The 25,416-nt window shown below is 47.1% G+C and overlaps 1 protein-coding gene across 2 annotated transcripts; it reads right to left on the bottom strand.

The window, feature by feature from the left end:
* Window positions 1-9,435: 9,435 nt before the first annotated feature.
* TFB2M (transcription factor B2, mitochondrial) lies at window positions 9,436-20,476 on the bottom strand. 2 transcript variants are annotated; one of them, XM_061549952.1, is made up of 9 exons: window positions 20,002-20,476; window positions 17,064-17,315; window positions 16,022-16,113; window positions 14,739-14,889; window positions 14,189-14,337; window positions 12,663-12,749; window positions 12,097-12,162; window positions 11,562-11,710; window positions 9,436-11,017 (listed from the first exon to the last, which is right to left on the bottom strand). In XM_061549952.1, the coding sequence occupies exons 1-9, from the start codon at window positions 20,114-20,116 to the stop codon at window positions 10,840-10,842; spliced, it is 1,239 nt and encodes a 412-aa protein (XP_061405936.1). In that variant the 5' UTR covers window positions 20,117-20,476; the 3' UTR covers window positions 9,436-10,839. The 2 variants fall into 2 exon arrangements, with proteins under 2 accessions (XP_061405936.1, XP_061405935.1); XM_061549951.1 differs by having other exon boundaries at window positions 11,562-11,713.
* Window positions 20,477-25,416: the final 4,940 nt, after the last annotated feature.

A 25,416-nucleotide genomic window follows, 5' to 3' on the forward strand; every position in this document is an offset into this window, starting at 1 on the left:
TTAACGAGACTTAACTACCCGGCTTCGCCCAGGACTTGGATTCACCACGCACGGCCGCCTTTGTCTCCCCAGTGGCGATGTTCACACGCCACAACAGTTACTCGTTTGAGGCTGAGTCGACCTAGGGGAGGGCCCAGGACCGGTTCAAATAATCGTCACCGGCCGTGAGCGGGAATCGAACTCGGGCCGCCGGGTTCGATTACGCAATCGCTGCCCCGCCCCCCTTACCACCACACACAAGCTAAAGACAAAGATCCCCCGTGTAGCCTGTGAGACTGTAGGGGGCAAGTGCTGTTAGCGAGCACCTATGAAGGCCGGCACGGCACACGAGGGGGTGGGTGGTCAGCACCACGCCCGGTGATGGTAGATGTTTCTCTCTCTCTATCTCTCTACTTTGGCACCACGGGGGGTCCCACGTTGGTTTGCCCAACGCAGACGCCACGTGGCGGTGGCGTTTTGTTTCCAGCGAGTGTCTCCCGTCCCACTCACCCCCGCACCATTCCGTTCATTAATCATTCATTGCATAAACTACCGTGGCTGGCAAGAGTTAGCAGATGCAGCTGTTATTAACCAAGTATACGATTGTTCAAATATATCTCGTTGTTGTTTTACAAATACTGTTATTCGCATGCGGCCACTTGGTCTTAGCAAAGGAGCTAACGTTTAAAATATACATTCCCGGACGAAGGTTTTGCCCGACTAATTTTTTATTTTACTAGCTAAGGCTGTGTAGCTATTTTGCAGAGGCGACCTGGCCACAAACAATAACGCAACGAAGTGGCTTTTCACGTGGAAATTTATAGCAGCCAAATAATGTAAATAATTATTTACAGATTATAAATTAAACGCATGTTGCTAAAATGTGGAGGGGAAAACCGGAAGATCCAGAGAAAAATCCATGCGAATTCCAAATATATCGGCGTTAGGGTCGGATCGAACCCACGACCTCCTGTCTACCTAGCGAGATAGTTAACATCTCACCCATGCAATATCTCCCACGAGGATTCTGCGATGAAAAATTAACATTGCTTCCACCTGCACATGTGCCGATTTCTTCACTCAATCTCCTAAGTGGATGTCCTCTAGGATGAGTTACTTTTCTTGACCGGCCACCATCCGACATGTCATGCTCAAATTGAGACTTTACATAACGACACCTTTAACCGTCTTATGTCCTCTAATTTACGTGTTCCTCTTGCTTTCCCAAAAAGCAATTCAAAACATGCACCTATACATCGCGTATTTGAGCACTTTTCAACGAGCCTAAAGAAATTGTTCAATAAGTGCATACTACCGATGACATTTTAGAAACACGGTCATTAGATAAGATTCAATCCTAAAAACGACAACATGACGACGTAGCAGACAAGTCTATGATATATATTTTTGATAATTGCTTACCATTGTTACTTATATTCTATACAACGATGACAATGACTGTTATATTACGTATTGTTGTATGGTACAACATCGTAACGTCTGCTGTGCCTCCAATACTTCAGACTGACTCAGACTGAAGTATTGGAGACTGACTGTCTGAAGTATGACCAAATAATCCTCACGAACCACCTGGTGGAGAGAATACTCATCCAGTAGCGGATTGTCAGACTGCTGCAAATGTACTCAAAATACAAATACCGTACAGCAATACGCATTTCTCTTGTTAATATTCGGATATTTGGGCCATGATATATATATTCCCACAACCGAGGCCAAACAACCAATTAATATTGACACGCTGATGCAAGTGAAGTACCGGTGAAGACGCTTGACGCCGAGGTTGAGGCACACGTATATTTATTTCACAATACGACAGTGGGCATATACACACTCGAGGGGGTATCGGCCCCCTCACCCGTATAACTCGGGATACACCCCTAGCTAACTCTGTCCTAGCCCCGAATCCTCCACTAATGGGCTAGGGGAGGCTAACTGGCCCGACACTGGTAAGTCGGGCCCGGTACCCGGAGTTCCAGACCAGCTCTTACAAGAGCACCGGCTCTGGCTTTCGGGACCACGCCGCTGGCTCAGTCCTGTCCGGCCCTGAAAAGGACATCGAACTAGGGGAGTCCAGGGCTCTATCTAAGACGTCTTCAGTCTACTTCCCTTAGCTTAAACATAACTGACTCGAGCCCTTTGAACATCCCCTTTTATACCCAACCCCTCCCTGAGGGGTGGGGCCCCGGGGGATCATAACGTTCGAACCAGCCCCCCCCCAGGGTGTCTGGCTCGGACGTCGTAGAGGGCACCTCCTCGTGCACTTACGTAGCCCCGCCCACTGTGTTTGTTTTCCATAGGCTGCCATGCATAACGGGCCCTCTCTTTAACACCCCTACATCACCCCCCCCCCCCCCCCCGCATAGCTTGCAGCCGTCCCGGCTGCCAACATACAAAAATGACAATAAAAGTGCATTTACACCTTGACCGCGCGTGTGCCTCACTATTTTTCAACAATAACAAGAACAGCAACAAGAACACAACAAAATGCAACAGCAAGAAGAGAAAACAACCCGACGCACCCCCCCTTGAATAAATACGAATTCCGTAAAAAAAACAACCTATATACAATTTGCAGGGAACCCACCATACACACAACACCAGGTGAACCCAACGTATGTACATTTCAATGGGCAGGGAACACACCACCCACACAACACACAATGAACACAACCTATGTACACATCTTCCGGCCTCATAACAGTCTGCGCATTTTTGCGCGCGTCCTTGCAGCGGGCCCCTCACACGGGGTAACCCCGGGTGGCGGACCGTCAGGTGGCAATTGTCCGTCCCGGAGTGAGTCCTCATCCGATGCCGCGCGACCGTCGGTATCCCCAGGAGGGGTGGTCGGGCGTGAGCCCGTCAGTCCTGATGCACCTGGAGGTGGCACGGCCGGCAAGGCATTAGGTGAGAACGACGGAGACGGACCCAATGAGTCGGTCGACCCCCCACACGTTTGGCCACGCATGTGTGAAGTGGGTTTGTGTACCGCAACGAAGGGTTTTAACCTAGAGGGGTGCACGAACCATCGCCGCTTCCCCCATTTAATGCGCACGCACTGTGGTCGCAAAACTTCGACCACCTCCACAGGGCCCCGCCACGGCCGCACCAGCTTAGAGGAGGTAGCCAGTGGCACTTGGGGACAGTGCAGCCATGCCTTGTCCCCCGGCTTCCACTGTATCATGTGCGCCCGACCCAGCCTGAGGCGCTCATTCGCCTTTTGACGGAGGTCCGAGTTTAGCATTGCAGCATCCCGCGCCTCTGTTAATTTGGCCAGATTAAATTTGACGTGGTCAGCCAATTTAGTTTTCCCTTGCGGCTCGGGGATCTGCAGCTGGGCGCGAACAGGCGGGTCGGGTTCGCGACCGTACATGAGGTAAAAGGGGGAAAATCCCGTAGCTGCATGGGGTGCCATCCGGTATGCCGCCAAGACCCCTTGAATATGCAGGTCCCAGTCAGTCTGTGAGTCCGAGACCTGCTGTGACATCATTGACGTAATGGTGCGATGCAGGCGCTCGACCATCCCGTCAGTTTGCGGGTGATACGGGGAGGTATGAATTTTCTTCGTGCCTAGGAGGTCACAGACTTGTTTGAGTAATTTACCGGAAAAATTTCTGCCCTGGTCGGTCAGCAGCCGCTCCGGAGCACCTTTGTCCAGGACGTATCCCTGAACAAAGGCCTCCACGATGGCTGCTGCCGACTGGTTGGCCAGGGGCCAGGCCATAGGCCAGCGTGTAAAATACTCGACACCAGTCAACAAATACCTATTGCCCCTGGGGGTGGCAGGAAATGGGCCCAAAATGTCCAGCGCGACAAGCTCATTTATTCTGGACACTTTGATCGATTGCAAGGGCGGGTTAGACTCCCGCGCCGGCGGTTTCCGTTGCGCACACCGAGGGCATGATCCCAATAGATCCCCAACATCCCTCGTCATGCCAGGCCAAAAAAAATCAAGTTGTAGCAGTGCAAGAGTCTTTTGGGTCCCCAGGTGTAATAGGCGCTCATGCGCGGCCCACACCACCTTGCCTCGCAACCCAGAAGGGACCACCAGCCGATGTCGCTGGGATTTGCCGTCCCAATGCATCAGCAGACCTTGCACCATTTCCCATGCATCCGAATCACCCTTCACACGCCCAGCACCCCCGACGCGACGACGCCACCCGAGGAGGGAGGTATCCTCCATTTGGAGGCGCCCCCATTCAGTGACGGGCAACCCCAACAGGGAATCTCTTCCCTGTTGTTCGATCGAATTAGTAACCAATGGTTCGTCGTCGTCGATGGCTGCCAAGATCGGAACCGATGCGTCCCCTGAAGGCCTGCAACGTCCCGACCCCAGGAGGCATGCACATTCGGAGGTGGTTGGCATGCGCGACAGAGCGTCCGCATTCGTATGGCGAACGCCCTTACGGTAGGTGGTTTCAAAATCAAAGTCCTGGAGAACCTCCAACCATCGAGACAACTGTCCCGATGGTTGTTGAACTCGCAGGGCATACTGTAGTGCCGCATGATCTGTGCGGACGGTGAAATGCCGACCGTACAGATATGGGCGATACTGTTGGATGAAATAGACAATTGCCAACAGTTCCCTACGGGTGACACAATATCTTTGCTCCGCAGGAGACAACACCCGACTACCGTACGCGACCACCCGTTCCACGCCATCAACCACCTGGGAAAGCACACCCCCAATACCCGTGTTGCTCGCATCGGTGTCGAGCAAAAAGGGCTTAGAAAAATCTGGGTAAATCAAGGGAGGGGCTTTTACCAGGGCGTCCCGAAGGGAGCAGAAAGCAGCCTCCTCCTCTTGACCCCAGTGGAACCGAACCCCTTTAGATGTTAAAGCGTGCAGGGGTTTTGCAATTGTCGCAAAATCAGCGACGAACCGTCGGTAATACGACACGAACCCAATGAAACTCCTGACCTCTCCCACCGAGGTGGGAGTCGGCCAGGAGCTGACACACTGCGTTTTGGCGGGATCGGTAGCAATACCTGAGCGTCCCACGATGTGCCCCAAATAACGCACCGAATCGCGCAACAAATGGCATTTTTGGGGCTTGAATTTCAAATTAGCAGCCCGCATCTTTAGGAAAACCGCCCGCAACCTCTGGAGATGTTCGTCAAAAGTTTTACTAAAGACGATAACGTCATCCAAATAAATGAGGCACGACTCCCATTGCAATCCAGCCAAAACCAATTCCATCAAACGCTGGAAAGTTGCCGGCGCTGAGTGTAAGCCCATCGGCAACCGGTTGAATTGGAACAGGCCATGCGGTGTACGGAAAGCAGTTTTAGGCTTTGAATCATCGTCCAGAGGAAGCTGCCAGAATCCCGAAAGTAAATCCAGTGTGGAAAAGAATCGCGCTCCCGCCAAGGCGTCCAGCGATTCATCCATCCGAGGGAGCGGGTATGCGTCGGCAACCGAAATTTTGTTAAGACGCCGGAAATCAACGCAAAACCGCAACGAACCGTCCTGCTTTTTAACCAGGACGATCGGCGCTCCCCAAGGGCTGGTGGAAGGAGAAATGATGTCGGCGGCCAACATGTCATCAACAGCCGATTTGACATGGTCCTTTTCGGCGGGACTCAACCGAAACGGATTTTGGCGAATTGGCGCGCTGTCACCCGTGTCAATATGGTGACGCAGCAGGTGAGTACAACCCAAATCGTATTTATTCCGACTAAAAACGTCGGAAAATTCCCGCAGTAGTGTTTTAAGTTGTTGACGCTCTGAATCTGACAGGTCCGTCGATCCCGCACAAAGCGCCTCGAGCCACCCTTCATCGCTGTCCGAATGCGGTCGCGGCGCAGGGACAACGCTGACGTGATTTGCGACGGGTTCCTCACATGGCACCGGCGTTGCGTGAGCAAGCACGGTCCCCTGTGGGACCACCACCGTCTGCGAGCCCACATTGAGGACCGCGATGAAGGGTTCACCGTCCCCTCTTACTATGGTCTGGGCCGGAAGTAAATGAGGTCCACTAACCCCGGCCCTAGACGGCCCCAGCAGAACCCCTTGGGCCCCAACACCCTTAGCGAAGGGCCGCCGAAGTTTCAAGGGAATCAACATTTGCGCCCCCGGAGGTACGCGCACCGTTCTCTCTACGAATGCCGGCACCGTCGCGAACGCTGTCCGAGTCGTAACAGGCGATGGCAGAAACGCCATGCGTCTGCCCGACGGGAGCTCAATACATCCCTGGTCGATCAATATCCTAATCGGCATTTTGGCCAGGAAGTCCGTCCCCAGCAGGCACGGAACCGCCAGCGAGGAGGAAACAAAAATCGGCCCAGACAATTTAATATCCCCAATACAAATTTGGGCACGAATTTGTCCGATGATGCCAAGTGAGCCCCCGTTAGCCGCATAGAATGGTACGTTAACAGGCATCAAAGGACGACTCCGGACAGGGAGAATATTGTAAATCAACTCCGAAATAATGGTCGCCGATGCTCCCGTATCGACCAGGATGCGCACTTCAACCCCGTCGATGTGCCCCACAACGGCCGACGACCCCGACGATGCGGCTACTACACGATCGGCCAGCACGGACCACTGGCCGGGTTCGATATGAGTACCCGGGGTGGTGCGTGATGGTGCGATGGTGCGCGATATCGGCCCCCCTCTCGTTGCGGTGTTTGAGTGCGTGACGGGTGTGTGCGTGGGCCAAACATGTGGGGTGCCGCGACTCGCCGGGTTATGATGGTGGAGCTTGTGATGAGGCCCGTCGTCCCGTTGAGGTGTCGTCCCGCGCTGTCAAGGAGCGCAGCACCCCGAGGCGACGTGGCCCCGGACGCCGCAGTTGAAACACCGCGGGAGCGCCGTTGGAGGAGACGGATGGTTGAAACGGCCCGGCCCGTCCCGGCCCGACCGTGCTCCTGTTGCCTGTTGCGGTCGGTGGTCGACGGCGTAGAGCTCCTCCGTCGGGATGGTGGCTGCAGCCACCGCACGCCCCGCCGATGCCCTGCTGGCTTTCCGCCGCAGTGACAGGAGGTTGGCGTGGAGGAGCCGCGCCGCCTGGAGCGATGTCATCTCCTCGTCCTCCCGGGCGACGACCGCGATGTCAAGGTCGTCTGCCAGGAGGAGGATCTTCTCCGTGACCATCGCGTCCACGCCGTCGTCGTCCATACGAGGGAAGGCCGACTTAGCCATCGCCAGGAGGCTCGTCCGATATGCTAGGGGCGACTCCTTCTCACCCCGCTTGCGGTCGTAAAATTGCTGTCGGCATTCAGCCGATGGTCCATAGACCCCGCCCAGCAGCTGTAGTGCCATCGGTAACGTAGACCGCTTCTCTCTCGGCGCCGATGTGAGGGCGGCGAGCGCGTCGCCGTCGAGGAGCGCGCAGAGAGCCTCCTCATCGGACCATTTCGCCATCTCCTGATGGGCGAGGAAACGTCGGCGAAAACCGGCCTAGTCCCCCTCCGCGCCGATGAACTCCTTCAGCGGGGGCAGTCTCTGATGAAGCGCAGCGGTCGTTGTGGACTCCCGCAGGCTGATGTCACCACCACTCGGCTGTGCGTCGGTGCGAACGGCCGATGGGATCGCCTGTCGCGCTTGTGATGACGTTGCAGCTTCAGCGACGGCGATGTCGGAGCAGATGTCTAGGCTGGCCACGCCCCGAACAGCTGTAGCGTCGATGGCGGGAATTTCAAATTCGGACTGCTCCGAAATGGCGGGAAGGCGCCCTGGTCGTTGGCTCGCCTCGCCCCGTGTTGGATCACCGGCCCCTAGTCGCGTGATGGTCTCCAGCGTGGCGGCAGCGGCATACAGCAGCTCCGCCAGCCTCCCGTGAGCCAGCCGTAACGCGTCTGGCTGCGGCCCCTCTTCATTTCGATGCCCCGGTAAGGAGGCGTCAGGCCCCGGCTGCACCTTGTCTTGTGGAGCCGTCTCGGGCTTGACGATCTCGGCAGTGTCTTCCTCCTGCGGTACTTTGGCCCGCGCTGTTTTCCGCGTGTCCATGTTCGAATTACTTCTGACACCAGTTGAAGTACCGGTGAAGACGCTTGACGCCGAGGTTGAGGCACACGTATATTTATTTCACAATACGACAGTGGGCATATACACACTCGAGGGGGTATCGGCCCCCTCACCCGTATAACTCGGGATACACCCCTAGCTAACTCTGTCCTAGCCCCGAATCCTCCACTAATGGGCTAGGGGAGGCTAACTGGCCCGACACTGGTAAGTCGGGCCCGGTACCCGGAGTTCCAGACCAGCTCTTACAAGAGCACCGGCTCTGGCTTTCGGGACCACGCCGCTGGCTCAGTCCTGTCCGGCCCTGAAAAGGACATCGAACTAGGGGAGTCCAGGGCTCTATCTAAGACGTCTTCAGTCTTCTTCCCTTAGCTTAAACATAACTGACTCGAGCCCTTTGAACATCCCCTTTTATACCCAACCCCTCCCTGAGGGGTGGGGCCCCGGGGGATCATAACGTTCGAACCAGCCCCCCCCAGGGTGCCTGGCTCGGACGTCGTAGAGGGCACCTCCTCGTGCACTTACGTAGCCCCGCCCACTGTGTTTGTTTTCCATAGGCTGCCATGCATAACGGGCCCTCTCTTTAACACCCCTACACAAGACTAATAATGAAAATATTATGGTGTTATTAAATATGCCAAAATTCACCCAGCTTTGTTTGAGATGTTTATTCATTGGCTCTGAAACTATGCATACCCTAAATGTTGACACAAAGTGGATTTCAGATTTCCAAAAGTAGATTTTCCAAGTTCAGTTAATATGTAGTGTCACATAGCTACAAAAATAGCATCTTCAAAAACACAATTTTGTTTAAAACATTGCAATGCCAATTGAACGGAGAGTTAATTATTCACATGGTACTACGACCCACATCGCAAAGGGGTTCCTTACAGCAATACTGGCAGTTCACCAGCACAGATTTTGCTGAGACAGTGTCAAAACCAATGCAGTATGCGTGTCTTGAGTTAATGCTGCGGAGCTGCAAGACCTTTGCAATGCAGAGAGATGGATAAAGAGACTGTTTATTTTGAAAACAATCTATAAACGTAAGTTGTCTTCCTTAAGGGTATGACAAAAATCACCTGGGCCTTGCACGCAATCTCACGGCTGCAATGGAAAACCACCATGCAAAGCATGTTAGCAGAATGCATTCCTACATCATGGGCAGCAGAGGACATTGCAAAAGCCACTGTAATCATGTGCACTTCAGATTAGCACAGATGCCTACGTACAGTGCGAAATAAATTCAACATACATATGCAATTTTTGTACTTCAATGCCTCCAGGTCTATTATGCTTCTCACGGTCACAAACACGCACCGAATTAAACGTGTATTGTTAAAACATCCATATGGTGTAAGGTGACCTTTACGTAGCAGTGAAGTGACAAAGAGCTGTAATGCCGTGTATAACCGCAAACACACTCAACATACTAAACTTAATCCGCAAGCTCACGAAGCCACACAAAACACCATCACATGTTTATGCACCATATAAAAAAGCACGAGATTATGCTTTATTCCCACACATGGTAAAACAATCACAAAAATGCTGTTTCTTGCAAAAAGCAAACGCTTGCTCGACATTACAAAGGCATTTAGCAACCGTGCAGCAATCCTTCATCACAATTCCAGGTCACAACCTTTCAACCAGTGGCAAAGTTTATGGTGAATATTGTAAAAATTAGCTATTATAGCATAGCTCAGTATTCAACGATCTAAATAATAGCATTGCAGTACATAGTTGATGAAGGATGAAAATCTGTTTAACAGACGTGTCATTATCCACCAAAAAATTGCCAGCGATTCAAACTTAACACAACCGTCATTTATTTATTTAGAACCAGCTAAGTACCTGCTGGAATACAATATATTCTCTGTTATCAAGACCTGGATGATTATCCCACTGATATTATATTATATTTTAGTTGCATTTGTCACATGACAATGGCAAAAAAGCATACATTTACAAATTCAATACTCCTTTTATTGGCCACCAACAGCAGGTAGCATACACTTTCAATGCTGCACAAATTTACTGCACATCTGTGGGATTCAATCCTATGAAAGCAGTTTTATTTTTGAGCATGCACTACATCCTGCAATAGTACAGCCACATTGACGATTACAATACTTTGTTTAATTCATAGCAATTTCTTACACTGGGTATTTTCTGGTTAACACCATTGCGATCAAGTCATGGTTTGTAAATGTTGAAAAAAGACAATAAAGCCTAAGCAAATTTTAAAATACACTATTTTATAGCCACAACTTTAATATAACATTCACAAACCTAGACTGAATAACGGTATCTAACATCTGGTAAACAGATACATGTTTAACATGACACAATACAACCCATAATAATGAGTTGTGAACCATGAACATAGTACGCCTTATTTGTCCAGCAAAATATAATCGCCCACCGTTTTGTGCAGCACTGAGGACCTGGCAAAGGTATGAAGATGACCATCTTTTCAAGTTCCCATTCATAACATCAGTGGTACAGTTCAGCATGTGCAATTTATTCTATTTCTAGTAATTTATCGAAGCATTCTTGAAGTTGATTTGTCGACATGGCAGAGAAAACCCTGTACTCATTGGTTTTTAACTGCTACATTTTCACTGTCCATTTCCTGCGGACGAGTTCCTTTTTACAATGTAGATCCTTTTGTGAGCACACTGCTCTATCAAAAGGAGCTTCGCACAATACTCCGAAAAGAAATCCACACTTGTAGGGATACCAAGTGTTCCATCTTAATCACTTGGGAAAGTTCCTGCAAACGTCATTTTAGACGTTCTCTTCCATCTGACTGGGATTCTCCGAATTTCCAATGACATTGCAGAGACGTCGGTGGTTTCAGCACACAGCCATTAATAGATCACTTTGTCCATGCTTTCCGTGTAAAGCCAGCTGGAGCGGAAGCCCTCCGACAGCTCAATAATTTCAAAAAGTCGCAGATAGTCTCTGGGCGATACTGCGCCCGAGGTCACTTCTGGTGACAGCCCAAGTTGTGCCATGACAAGTGCACCACTCCCGGGATTCCAGAGGCTGGAGAGAAGCACACGCATGCACCCACACGTGCAAGTTAGAAATGTCCATGACACCGTAAACTATACACTTTTTAAAGCTTTTAATGAAACCTTTATTATGATACAGAATGATTAATTTTTCCAAAAAGCTATATTAAAGGCTTAAAATACAACAGATATGACAATAACTAACGTTACAAGCAATGTAACCATCAAAAAAGATTACCAATAGTTGTTTGCATTACATATACAGGCATGCATGAAGCAGTATGTCCACATAGGCAGCAATGAGTTAATAGGGCTCGTATTGTAGTTCTGCCAGGAAGGGCATGGGAAACCATTTGATCAATATGGCTCTTGTTCAAGAGAGCAAGTCCCTAATAGCAACACAAGTGTTTGATATTGGATTATTTTTAAATATGCGTTATCATGCCCTCACCCCCCATTACAGACAGATGGACAGATTTATGCATTAACATTTTCAACCCGAGTTGGAAAACATGAATTAAATTGACAATATAGGTCTCCTCCGACATCGCAAATATCTCAAAGGTGCCTCTCACTTGAGTATATCCTCGAGCTTTTTCCTGCGCCGAGAGAGGCAGTGATTTATCATGGCCATGAACCGGTCCATGCTGTGGTAGTTAAGGACACTGGTGATTTCACGCCTTGGGTTCAGCTGCATGAGGCATAGCTTTTCTCCAGCCTGGACCTGCTAAGTCAGATGAAGAGTTGCATGTTTTAGCATACGACTACACAAGTTTTTTTGCGGTTGTTCTGTATAGTCCCGATGTGCGTTCGGGTTGTATAACATGTTGCTCAGCACGATGTCTGACATTTCTCTCTACATGCTGGGAGCTTTGAAAATGAAAGACTAAACTCAGTTCCTGAAGCACACAGCATGTAGAGTAACATTTCAAACATCAACTCCAAAACCACATCAAAGAGCTAAATTGGCAATTGAGTTATAGCAATACGCATGTGTTGCAATATTAATAAATGCTGAAAAATTTTATGCAAACTGGAAGATTAACTTTCAATGCCGTACCTTCGCTTACAACTAAAACACAGTGTGTATTTGTAATAGGTGGCACTTACATGATTTGAAAAAAAGTCCGTTTTCAGGGCTTTATTTGAACATGTCACCACTGAAGTCAAAGACTCCTGAAATCGAACATAGGCTCATAAAATAACTTTCCACGACATACGGTTTATTGTGCATTATTCCACAACGTTTCGGTTGGCATGTAAAAAAAGTTAATATTTAGCATGTAAAAAAAATAAACAAGCTGAAAAATCACTGATGCAAAACGGACATGATTTGAAACCACATGCATACGCAAGTTAAGCATTACTCACGTTGTACATACGTTGGTGCAGTCGGTAAATATTTAGTTTTCACATATTGAGATTTATACAAAAGGCAACACCTGAAAATACTACATGGGCTGGACATGTCATCGAATGGTGTTTACACATTCTTTAGAATAATTGAAATGCTAGTAATTGACTAGTAATGATCACAGTAACCTGTTTACTTCCTGCAGGGCATCCAATTCACCAAAATTTCACATTCATGTAATGCACTTCACTGAACATTAAAGCATGAAAAGATGTAAAGTTTAAAGTTCCAAGGATATGAAAGTACAAGAGAAACAGCTCACCTGGTAAATCACTGTAATGTCACTCATTATCTGCCACAATATGCTGAGTGAACTGTAATTCTTGCCGCCAGGAGACGATCTGATTTTCTGTACAAAAAATACACCATTAACTTGATACCTCTGCACACCAACAATACATTTGAGGTATTTACCATAACAAATGTTCGCAAGTATTCCATTATGTAGAGTGAATCCCTGTTGAACACGCATTTGCATCACGCGTTTTCGCTTTAGTGCGGTTTTTTTTTACAGTTTTCCGCTTAACGTGCCCACTATAATGCAATCCTAGCGTGTGACGGACTACTTTTATGAGCGGCATGGGTGTTGACAGCGTTGTTCGGTTTTGCTGGGAGCTGGTACCGACTGTACTGATGCGCGCTGTGGTACACAATGTGCCGCCTTCCTCTGCCTCACTCTTCGTTCCGCATTTTTGTGTGCGTAGCGTTATTTCACCAATTGTGAACTATCCCTGTCGCTCTCTCTCATCTTTTTCACTCGCCATATCTCTCTCACAACATACTTTATATTTAAATAAATGACCGTCACAAATAGAATTTTTTATAGAACTACTATATAAACACAACACATTTACAAAGAAAGATGTAAAACAGTGTACTGTCAAATGAAAACGATCTTAAAATTACAGGCTGGAACTGCACCCCCCCCCCCCCGCCTTTACCCATGATTCCTTATGGGATAATTACTCACGCTGAACGCGAATTTGTTTTATGCGGAAAATTACAGGAACCTCAACCCCCGCGTCAAGCGGGGACTTGCTGTCCTGGGACGTAGCCACTTAAAACTGCATTGTATTCAAATATGAAAAACATCGATATGGATCTTTTGTGCCACACAATGTTTTTCTATGGTAATTACCACACCAGTTATATTTTTTAAATATCTCTCAAATTCACTCCAATTAAATTGGCACTAACAATCAACACACATGCCTGCCATATGTTAAGTTTGTTATTATCAAGGAGTGTAAGCCAAAGGTCAGTCTCCCTGCTCATACGAGCATGAAGGCAATTCCACATTCCCATGAAAGGCACTGGGCTCTCACCACAAGACAACCACGGTTATGACTCTACAGTGTAAGTCATAATAATAGGGTTTTTCCCCTTTTTTATGGCAACAAAACTGAAACCTTTTTACAAAGGTGGTCTAATGATGTAGATGCTTACCCCGAGCCCTAATTACTTTCATAGTGCATTGTCTTTAAACTGTACGCCTTTTGGCGTCATCTGGTCGAGCACCAATTGAGACGAGGCTCAAAAGAAAGCTGTCTCTGGTGTGGACCAATCAGTTTCAAGGACAATGCATATATTATCAGAGGGTGTTTTTTGTTTGCATTTTGATTGCAAGTTTTGTGGTAGATGCAGACATGAATCCTTGTAAAAAGGTTTCAGTTTTGTTGCCAGAAAAAAGTGGAAAACACCTATTATTTTATTTTGGTACTGGCAAAGGAGGTCTAATGAGTGTAGTCATAGTTAATACAGTTGGCTGGCAGTGGCTGTGCATCCTACCTGCAATTCTCTCTCGCTTATGAACAAGTTGAGCTCTACTCTTCCAAAGCGAAAGACCGAGATTCCCTGAAAGGCGGCATAGATGAGCCTCCAAAGGATGGTACGAGGGTTCCTCAAAGGCAGAATGCCCACCAGACGAATGGGAATCTCTGTGGAGAGCAGACATTGTGATCAGCATGATATGGCATATACAGAAATCATGAACAATTTTTCCTAAGCTGTGGCATATAAATATTCGAAGACCTGAGAGAAAAGGTTGGAATCACTTTTAAAACGTTTGTGTTATAGTGCTATTTGTTATATAAAAAATAATGTAACTTATCCAAAACCACCTCAATGAATTTCAACACTTTTGGGAGGGTTCTGTATTGGGATGTTTGGCGAGCTCTTTTTTAAAGAGGTGTTTTTAATCTTGTAGGCAACAGGAGCACCCGGAGATAACCCACACAATTCCAGGTGCAAACACTCAAACGTTTGTGAATACAGTTAACAAACCTACTGGCTCTACTGTCATACACTGTCCACATGCAACGCCACCAACTTGGCTTACCATCATTCCAAGAGCACTCTTTAAGGCCCAGCTGGACCTGCAGCTGCTTGGAGCTCATGAAGGGTGGCCGCAACAGCCCATCATGGGTGTCCAGCTTGAAGACATCGCAGTGAAAGAGGTTCATGCGCCCTTCCGCACTTTCCTCCAATTCCTGGAATAAAAAAACATTTTGGCTGTCAAAAACACCATGAATCAGCAACACGCTTTCATCAAAACGCAGCACACAGTTCTATTTTAACCTGAGGCGCTGTGATTGTTTGCCCACTGGACAGGTCGAGTCCTACTGCAAATCAACAGGTGCTGTGTGCATCCACTGCTGAACAATGCTGCCGCAATGCTTGTTATTCCACCAACGGCACAGCATTACATTGTGGAGCTTTCGAAGAGATAAATACCATTTCAAATGGACCATATCTCACGGAAATATTTCAGTAGTTTGATTAAAAAAAGCCTGTCACTGCTGATGCAACACTGAATGTGGAAACAGGTTTAATTTGCTTAGATTGAACCAATGTGGCTGAAATTATGAACTCTATAAAGGCATTGTAGTTGACAGGAAGTGTAAAAAACACTTATTTTTCATGTGGATGGACAAATTTATAAAGATATGTCTGCTTATTTATTTTGTTGCTTATATGATCCGCAACATTATGTTTTGTTTAAAAAGTAATATGGAACATTTATAATTCAGGTAAGCATAAAAAAATGTACCTTCGTGTAATGCTGCGTGTTGTTTTCACAAACATCACATGCTTTAGTTTGAGTGCTTTTAAATAGTTCAAGTTTACAAAACAAATTGCCTGGGGTTACCAGATATTATACAACAATCGTCATTCGCCACTAAGTGCCGGTGACGTCACCACGGCGTTTGTGCCAGGCTATGTACATATATTGAGTAGCCAGGAGGGGGCGATACAGCATCACAATAATATATATTTTACGCAACATTGACCCAGGAACACCTCAGTCTAGAGACTCTTTTAGGAGGGTCCTACTAAGTTTGCTGTCGGGGCGATGATTGCCGTGTTTTTCCAATAGATCATCGACCGTGAATCAGCCCTTGTAACGTGTCTTGTTAAAGCCCATTTGCCAGTTTCAAAGATGTCATTTACCTGTGGATGTTCTCTGTCCAAGTGTTCCTCTTTCAATGTAATTCCAAGAGACACCATTAATACAGATCACAAAAGTAGCAATTCGCCCGCATTTGTTTGTTTTATTAGAAATCACAAGGCTGAATCTACAACGTGGAAACAGCTTTGTGGATCTCATGTTAAAAGGCTCACCTGCAAGGGAGGAAGAAACAACTTGTCCCGTTCCAGTACCACCACTCGATTGGCTCCAGAATTAAGGAGTGCTCTTGTTAAAATTCCAGGCCCTGAAATTTTTTATAGAAGCAGATATTTTTTAGCTAACGCTTCAGACAGCTTAACATTTAAAATCACATTCCCCAAGCAATTTATCGTCTTCGGACTTGCCCACCAGCAAACTTGATGAGTATGACCAATATTGCCATGAACTTAATACATTTACGTGCAACATTTTAAATGTAAAAAAGAGCTGTTGCTAGAATAAAAAGCGCAAAGTTGTTTGAAAGCCTAAATGCCAAAATATTTATGATAAAAACTCATTCCACAGTACATATACACACTTATGTGTGTAATGGAATCAGTTTAACTTTCAAGTTGTATTAAAACTGCTTTCAGTTTCTACAATAACTTACAGGCCAGTTTAACATGCAGGCTTTCGCGACCAATATTACCCTTAAGAGTATTTTTTGCGTTAGATCGTGTCAATATGAATGTGTCATTAAACCCGTTCACCCGACACAGCCAAACCTTACTAATTGACTGTGTCGGGTGGTGGCGGGTTTAACGACGCATTTATATTTACGCGATCGAACCCAAAAAAACTCCTATTCTAAACTTACAGGCCTTTTGTCAATCCACTCCTGGACAAAGACATTCCAGTTTCATGTCAGTCATGGAGGTTGTTTCACCCGATACCTCTGCACACTGATCAGTGTCGGTTGGTGCAAGGGAAGTGACGTTTACGACCAGTTTATATATCGTTCACCACTGATGTTAGCCATGGCCGGAAATAAAATTCGGTCACAACAGTCAAATTCCAGTGCTCTAACCATTGCATTACCACTCCCCACAATGACATTAAGCATTTAAAATAAGGCCAGCAGTGAAAAACCCACTTCCATGGTAGTGGCAGGTCTCTCCACAGGACAACCACTATAACATACTTTTCACCAAAAGCAATGAGAGCTAGAGCCTTATCCCTTTTCCCTGGTGCTGTTGTTGTTGCCGGGAAACCGACCTGCAGAGCAATCAAACACGACGGCCTCGTCACCCTCGTTGATCTGCAGGGCTTCAGTGATAGAATGGGCCACGCGCGGCTCCGTGATGAAGCAGCGCCTGGTATTCAGGTCGCCCACTTGGTTCACCACCTCCTGCAGCTCGCTGCCATCCGGGTAGGAGAGGCGCGAGTGTGACGTGCCACGCAGACCTTCCACGTACCACATGGGAAGCGAGCCTGTCACCGCCGACAACGGCCTTAACTTTCCAGATCCTGTGAGATTGAGAGGGGTTTAGTTAGGTGCAAAAGTGCTTAGACTCAGCCCTGTGTGTGGTGTATAAGGCCAAAAAACAATGAGTACCCAGACAGAGTTATGACCCCAAAGAAGCCAGACATGGGGAGAATTATAATTCCAATGCTAATTTCAATTACATTTACAATTACATTGTGACTGCAATTCATTATGAATTTTACAAATATACATTTGTAATTGAGCCAAGGTTTGGAGAAAAAAAAAACTCAAGCTGTGTACAGCGTAGTCGTAAAAATTAGAACCACTTTGTGGTAAGCCAAACAAGATAAATAAATAGATAATGTATTTACAACCATTTAAGCAGGTTATCCCCTTGAACGTATTGGTTTTCTCAGGGTAACCTATCACCGGCCAAATACTCACTCAAGCTTATGATCAAACATTCCAATACAGGCTAAAGAGTTCTCAGACTCCTAATTAAACAAATAATATTCAGGGCCTACCTTGGCTCCTCCCACCCTCAACCAGTATATATACAAGGACTGTATTCTTGGAATTTCTCTCACTTGATACAGCTATCGTGCTGTGACAGTTACACATGAAGACGGAGGCTTGTGTTGCCTCCGAAACGTCGTGATTTTGATTTTATTTTATTTTAATTTATTAATTTAAATTTTTTACCTACGTGACTTTACCAAAAAAACCTAAGAATAAGAGTCTTGAGATTCACTGATGTTATCTGGTTCATATAATTCAATCATTCAAAAATTGCTTCCTGGCATAAGATTATAGGATTTCCACCACTTGCTTTGGATCATCAATTAAAATTGTGAACCACCCAATAATAATTTGTTGATCGGTACACCTGGCACTTCAACATAATTTACAGTCGTTAAACAGTGGTGTAAATGATATATTCCTATGAATGGGCACATAACATGTCCAAGTAAAGAATGCTAACGTGAATGGGGCGGGGACATCACCAAGCCAGTGCTTTTTTCATTTATTGCGAAAGTTCATGGTTCGAATCCAATAGGCCGCCCTGGTCATTACTGCAGTATATAAAAATCAAATATTCGGAGTGGACGTGAAAGGTTCCCTGACGTCATTCGAAACGAGTAGGCCATTGTGTGCCTGTGTCATGGTCAAAATTTGGCAAATTCGAAACATCATCCAATTGGGTTTACACATGGGAACATTGTCCTCGACAGTGAAATTTCTGCAAACTACGTGAAACGCAGCACCTTCATGACTGTACTCGACCGTTACTGTGTTATTAATATCTACAGGAGAGACGGTGACAGCCTGCCTGGTTATCTAATGGCCGCAATGTATTAATTTTATACTGCATTGCAATGTTGGCCTATTTTGAAAGCATACTGCCAGGGCATTAATTTGCCAACAGGCTGTTTTAAGATCTACTTTACTGCGAACAGCAAACGTTGGCAGCAAATTGTTACTTAAAAATGTATTTAGAATAGGCACGCATTCAGGCCACGTTTATGCTTTACACGAATACACTTTAAAATTAAGATCAGTCATCACACATGCTTTATTCACTGCTGGATGAAGGAAGGCCTTCTCTCGTCGTCTCTATCCCTCACGGCCTGAGATGCAAAAATCCATCTCGCTCCTGCACATAAGCAGAACTGGACAATAGTGAAAAAAAAACTCCATAGCTCAACGGATTCCTCCAGTCTAAATAAAGATTCTGATTCTGATCACATCGCTCCCTGCCACTGCTGACTAAGCCCTCTTATTCAAGTCAGAGATTAAGACCAATTCCCCCTCTGTAGCAGACTTACTTCTCCAATAACACTTACCCCCCCCCCCCCCCCCCATGGTCGCTCTTTCTCCTCTGCTGCTCCTACTGTCTGGCATTCCCCTCCCCACAAGGCCTCCTCTGGCCCGTTCACAAGCCCACACTGAGAACACTTTCCCTGCACTTCTTCGTCTTAGTTTCAACAACTCTCGTGGTCGGCCCCTTCTCCTCTGCTGTCTCAAAGGTCTGGACCTTCCTCTTTGCCCGTATTGCTTTCTCCCACTTCCACTTTTAAGTGCAGGCCTTAAATTATGTTTCCCATGGATAACTTTTGCCCTATTACCTCCGATGACCTCCTATTCCCCTGGGTCCCCGTGACCTAGGGTATTGCAGTACCCGTACCCCCTTTCTCGTAGTGTGGTTTCTTAAAAAAAGAGACATTTCACCCTAAATGGGGCCCTGCTTGTTATTTACGAAGGACACACGGGGAGCACGGCGTTCAACGAAGACTTTTGCACGTAAAATTAAATGACCCAAAGTCACTCAGAATGCGCCCGATCCATCTCGTCAAACCTGAGCCTGGACAGGCACTTGCGAGGGTGACCCCCCCGACCATCCAGTATTCCCAGCCGCTAGGCTATCGGAATAATAGAGCAGCAAACGCCACTTTTCCTCTCTCTATCTCTCTCTCTCCACCGTACACGTTTCTGCTTCCACCTCGATGCTCTCCGCATTTAACCAACAATAGGCGTTGTTGACCAGCCAGAAGCGTGGTCAAATAACCTCTACCACTCACGCAGAGGCCCTTCACCGGCCGACTGACACAACACGACTGTACACGGCACATGGTTGACTAGAAACCACCTCTGTCGCAGCCTCGCTGCATCACAACACCAGCGAGAGACACTCCACGTTCCCACGACGAGCAAACACTTTGGACTCACCGAATCTTCTGCACGACGAGGCCCTCGGAGTCGGCAGAGGCCGCGCGCAGAAGCCTCGACATCGACAGCCGGCAAGCAGCGAGCCCAGAGGCAGGCTGGAGCTTCTCGCCAGCATGACGAGCGAGCGACAACGACGTGTCACAAGCTACAGATTAATTCGCTCCACTCGTTAAAGCGACGACGACGCCGAGCGAGGCCTGTCCGCCCCCAGCGCCCCAGTCAAGGGCATGGCGTCAAGCGAAAGCCACCACCAGCACCACCACGTGCTTACATCACCACCACCACCACCACCGTCGCTCGCTCGCTCGCTCAATCTCTCACCGCCTCTCTTAATCACCGCGCATGTTTAGCCGCGGTAGTCTGGTAGAGTATAGCTTGATTGTTATTTATCGGAGTTACGTATAGATAATGCACGGTCGCTTCGCTCGCTCGAGTCGATTGTACGGTGGCGAGGCCGCCGTCGTCGCCGCCGCTCTAAACGCAAACGCGAAAAATGAACACCGCCCCCCACCGCGCGAGTTCCCGTAGCTCGATTTGCTAGATCGTATAGGCGGCCGCGCTGTTCACGTGGACGAGGCGTCGCTCAGCGTTGTCGCCAATAGCGGCGTATACCGATGTGCACTATGAGATTCAAACTGATAAACGTGCACTTCGCACAACGAAACTAATAATAAACGCACGCGACTGCTGTGGGTTGAGTTACGGTAGCCTCGATGGTTTAAAACATTCTCTATAATGGAGATGTTTTTTTTAGTTAATGTTGTTATGAGTACTCTTAGGTTTTTCGGTAAAGTCACGTAGGTAAAAAATATAAATAATTATATAAATAAAGTTAATACTTTATAGTTAGTTAATTTATATTATTTATATTATTTCTTATTATAATAGAAATAAGGAAATACATAAAATAATTATTTATAATTGCCGAATTATTGTATAATTATTTTATAATTATTATATTTCTATTATTTATATTATTATTATTTTTTTACCTACGTGACTTTACCGAAAAACCTAAGAGTATGAATCCTTGCAGTCACGAAAGCTTCAAATCTAGAATTGTTATGAGTACCCAATTCCCACGTTTCCTCTCCGTTGTTATAATTCGATAGGCGCGCGTGTGTGTGTTGTCACTCACTACATTTGTACGGCACAAATCTGCGGTGCGTCTTATATAATACGGCGTTAGTGCCCAAGTTGGCCACTGTACGTATTCTACGTGAGCTGGCATTTAAAAACATTTAATTCGCATCAAGTCTAACGGTGCAAAGTGCAGCTTTCCAACTTCATAGCTGTCAACCCATACGGTTTACCCAGTATTTTTGTACAGGGAAATAGAGTTTTCAGGTCCAGACGGCGTACAGATGTTTCAATACGGGCAAAAACATTGTGTTTTGTCTACTTGTGTGTGTTTCTCCCTTGTGATTGGAGATTTATAAGGGACACGGGGTGATCAATAAGGTCTGAATTGGTCTGTAATAAGGGTGGACAGGTGTGAATACGGTGCGATCCTTAAAGTGGTTGATGGGAGGATGGTTATACTCAGTGGCGGCTCCTGCAAAATCTCTCAGGGGGGGCAAATGTCTGGATGATTGATAAGGATAAGGTCCACCCATGCAATGGATAAATTAACAGCTTAAGCATGTAAAGGCAACTTCACTTCTTTAATATTAATGAAAAATAAAGTGACTCTTACAATACATCTTGTTTGTTTCTATACTCACTATTAAAACAAACCACTCAAGTTTCTTTTATTAAAGATTCCACTAGGTGGCCACAAATTATATTGTTGGATGAAACGTGCTTACGTATGATGACGTTAGCACGTATGATGACGTAAGCACGTTAGGGCGAGCCCTCCCGGAAGCCATAGAGAATGCATTGCAGCGCCCCCCGGTCGAAAAAAAACATATTTGAATGTAAGTCTATGGGACCACTCGGGGCGATTCTCAGCCGGAGTGAAATCGCCCAAAAAGAGGCGGTACTCCACAGAACGTGACATGACGCTGATTGGACTATATCCAGAGGCTGCAGTGACGGCTAGCGTGACTCTGTGGTTCAATGACATTGGTGGTGCGTCGCCCAATCGCCCTAATGAAGAAACCGCCCCTGGTTATACTGATAGGAACCCACTGGTTCCACAGCCCACAGGGGATTATTGTGTCCGTCCGTCGTGCAGGGAGGGGCTGGGTGGGGAGGGGAGGGTGGGGAGGGGCTGGGTGGGAAGGGAGGGGCTGGGTGGGGAGGGGAGGGTGGGTGGGGAGGGGAGGATGGGGTGGGGAGGGGCTGGGTGGGGAGGGGCTGGGTTGGGAGGATGGGGGGTGGGAGGGGTGGGGCTGGGTGGGGAGGGGCTGGTCACCCCGTGGTGCCCTTATAAAACTCAACGTTTAACCTACTCACGCCGGCTTGTGCCCGCCCTCACAGTTGGGCATATTTGCGGAATACACCACGCCGCCGTTGACCCTGGCCATTGACCGAGCAACCCAACGTTCCTACCAGCTCCCTCCGCAGGAATGTGTTTTTAATTCTCTACCTACTCACGCCGGCTTGTGCCCGCCCTCACAGTTGGGCATATTTGCGGAAAACACCACGCCGCCGTTGACCCTGGTCATTGACCGAGCAACCCAACGTTCCTACCAGCTCCCTCCGCAGGAATGTGTTTTTAATTCTCTACCTACTCACGCCGGCTTGTGCCCGCCCTCACAGTTGGGCATATTTGCGGAATACACCACGCCGCCGTTGACCCTGGCCATTGACCGAGCAACCCAACGTTCCTACCAGCTCCCTCCGCAGGAATGTGTTTTTAATTCTCCGGGTTGAGTCTCATTTACATGAGTGATCCGGGTCATCAAATTACAAAAGTAAAACAAAGTGCATTAATGAAGTCAATACAAATCGGAGCAAAAAACAACGGGCGTCACATGAGGAATCATTAATATTCCACGAACGTAAATCGGTGGTCAATGAAGTCGGCTCGGTCACATTTTTATGATACCGGCCACAGTACAATTATTATTAAGTTAACGGAAACATTGAAGAGATATAGGTTGACCATTATATGAATGTGTCAACATAGGTACGTCTTAGAAGGCCACTCTGTGGGGCGAGTGGTTGAGTGGACGGGATTAGTCAAAGTGATAGCATGAAAATTAGGTAGCGTAACACTCGCATGATACAGGGGTATTGTATGTGTACTGGCCTATTTCACATTTAATGTTCTACACGGCAAGCAGTTTCATCCAAACGATTGGTAGTACAGCTACATTTATATATTTGCCAGTAAGAGCCTTGACTGTTTATGTGGTTCCCAGGGACAAACTTGACAACAGTGAGAATTGTTGACCATGCTGTGTCGATTCCTAAACACATTCCTCCTACGGAGGGAGCTGGTAGGAACGTTGGGTTGCTCGGTCAATGGCCAGGGTCAACCGGCGACGTGGTGTATTCCGCAAATATGCCCGACTGTGAGGGCGGGCACAAGCCGGCGTGAGTAGGTTAAACGTTGCGTTTTATAAGGGCACCACGGGGTGACCAGCCCCTCCCCACCCAGCCCCACCCCTCCCATCCCTCCCATCCAGCCCCACCCAGCCCCTCCCCACCCAGCCCCTCCCCACCCTCTCCACCCAGCCCCACCCCTCCCTTCTTTGGATGCACGACGGACGGACACAATAATCCCCTGGCCAACAATTGTCTCGCTGATGCCTGTCAGTTGGTGGCATTTGTTCCTATTTGAAGGTGGCCTCAGACAAGAGGGCCGCAATGCAGTCCTGCAGGAACTGTTGGTGGCTTTTGCTTCATGCACGAGGACATGCACTTTAGGTATACGTTTATGTGTGTTTGAAACTTGTGATTTTCTGGCCTGCACCGTTTTATCTTCTGATGGGGGTTTATCGTCATTTAGATATTTGTTTATCGTTGGCAGCCTTTACAACATTTGAACACGTAATTATTGATTTGCACAAAAAACAACACCAAGTGAATCATTTACAATGTGATCCCAGCATTTTATTACACTCGAATATACAATATTGCGTACACTTTTTGCCCATTGTTTAACCGTTTTACTAATGCTTTCGGAACATATCCCACACAACACTAAATGCATATGAATTCATGCAACAAACACATATCTAGTTTTGCACAATGATACATCGCTGCTTTCCCAATTATGTCCGTGTCTGACTACCTCCCAGTACACTTATTAAGACCTCTAAGCGTAAATTGCTGTTAACATGGGGCCAAGACCTCCAAAAGGCATCTGTGTATTTTTTTTAATGATATCACCATGACTTTAGTCACAAACAATGACATTGCAAAAACACTGCAAACGTAACTCACCATTCAATGAACCATGAATTGCCAACAATGTACCATGTTCGCGTTTAAAAAACACACCGTTGTGAGTGGTCAGTCAAAGCATTCCAAATTATAGCCACCAACCATGTTTCCACCTCAGCGTAACTGCCGGAAAATCAGAAACATTGTCCAGTCTTTTTTCATATCTCGTCACAGTCCTATGAGCGTAGCTTGTATAACCTGCTTGCTGGGTTTTTTTCTCTTTCGCAGGCTTCTTCCCAGGCTATATTCAAGTCGAGAAACCGTGCTTCCTTTATACAACTCATCAGCTGTTTCTCACGCTTGGTTCCAGCCCTGTAATAAGTGCTTTGTCAACGAAAACTCAAGTCAGTCTGACTGAATAAATATAAATACACAGCAAATGTTGTGAACTTCAAATTACACAGGGGTTGTCAGTTCTTGGAAAATAGGAGGTTGTGCCATGGAAGTTTAAAAAAAGACAACCCTGCTGTATATATGGATATTTAGATAGGACAGTGTGTGATACACGTATGCAAACCCTCACATATAAGGGCTCATTGAGATGGGATACCAAAGCTTGTGCTAGTCTCATGCAGCTATACAGTATTGTGTGAATGCCACTGAAAACATTAAGACAGCAAGTCAGTTACCATAGGAGCAGTAGCGTGGGAATTGAGTGTGCAGACGGTGCATCTGCAGGGCTCAGGCGCCGAGCTACGTAGAGGAGGGAAGACGGCCAGGTGGATCCCCATTTATTCATTCCTTGCAATAGGGGCTAAGTTATTGTCTAGAACAGAACCTTTTCTAGCAAGGGCGATATTATACAATCACGATGCTAGGATGCAGCGATGAATAATAGGGATGGGTAACTGGCCAAGTGGTAGGAACGCTTGCTTCCAACGTCACAGGTTCATGCTCCTGTGGTGTGCTTTTTCCACGGCAGTGCAAGGACATTCCATTATATGCTCAATGGATAAACCAACTGTAATCTAATAAGCAGGATTCCCTAATTATATATATATAAACATAGCTTGTATAATAAACACGCCTTGTGTTGCTTATTCAAGCTATGATTTTACGAGACCTAGGAAGCCAAGC

The sequence above is a fragment of the Lethenteron reissneri genome, chromosome 11 (genome assembly GCF_015708825.2).
Source record: "Lethenteron reissneri isolate LAM-NWPU_2019-01 chromosome 11, ASM1570882v1, whole genome shotgun sequence".
Classification (NCBI taxonomy): domain Eukaryota; kingdom Metazoa; phylum Chordata; class Hyperoartia; order Petromyzontiformes; family Petromyzontidae; genus Lethenteron; species Lethenteron reissneri.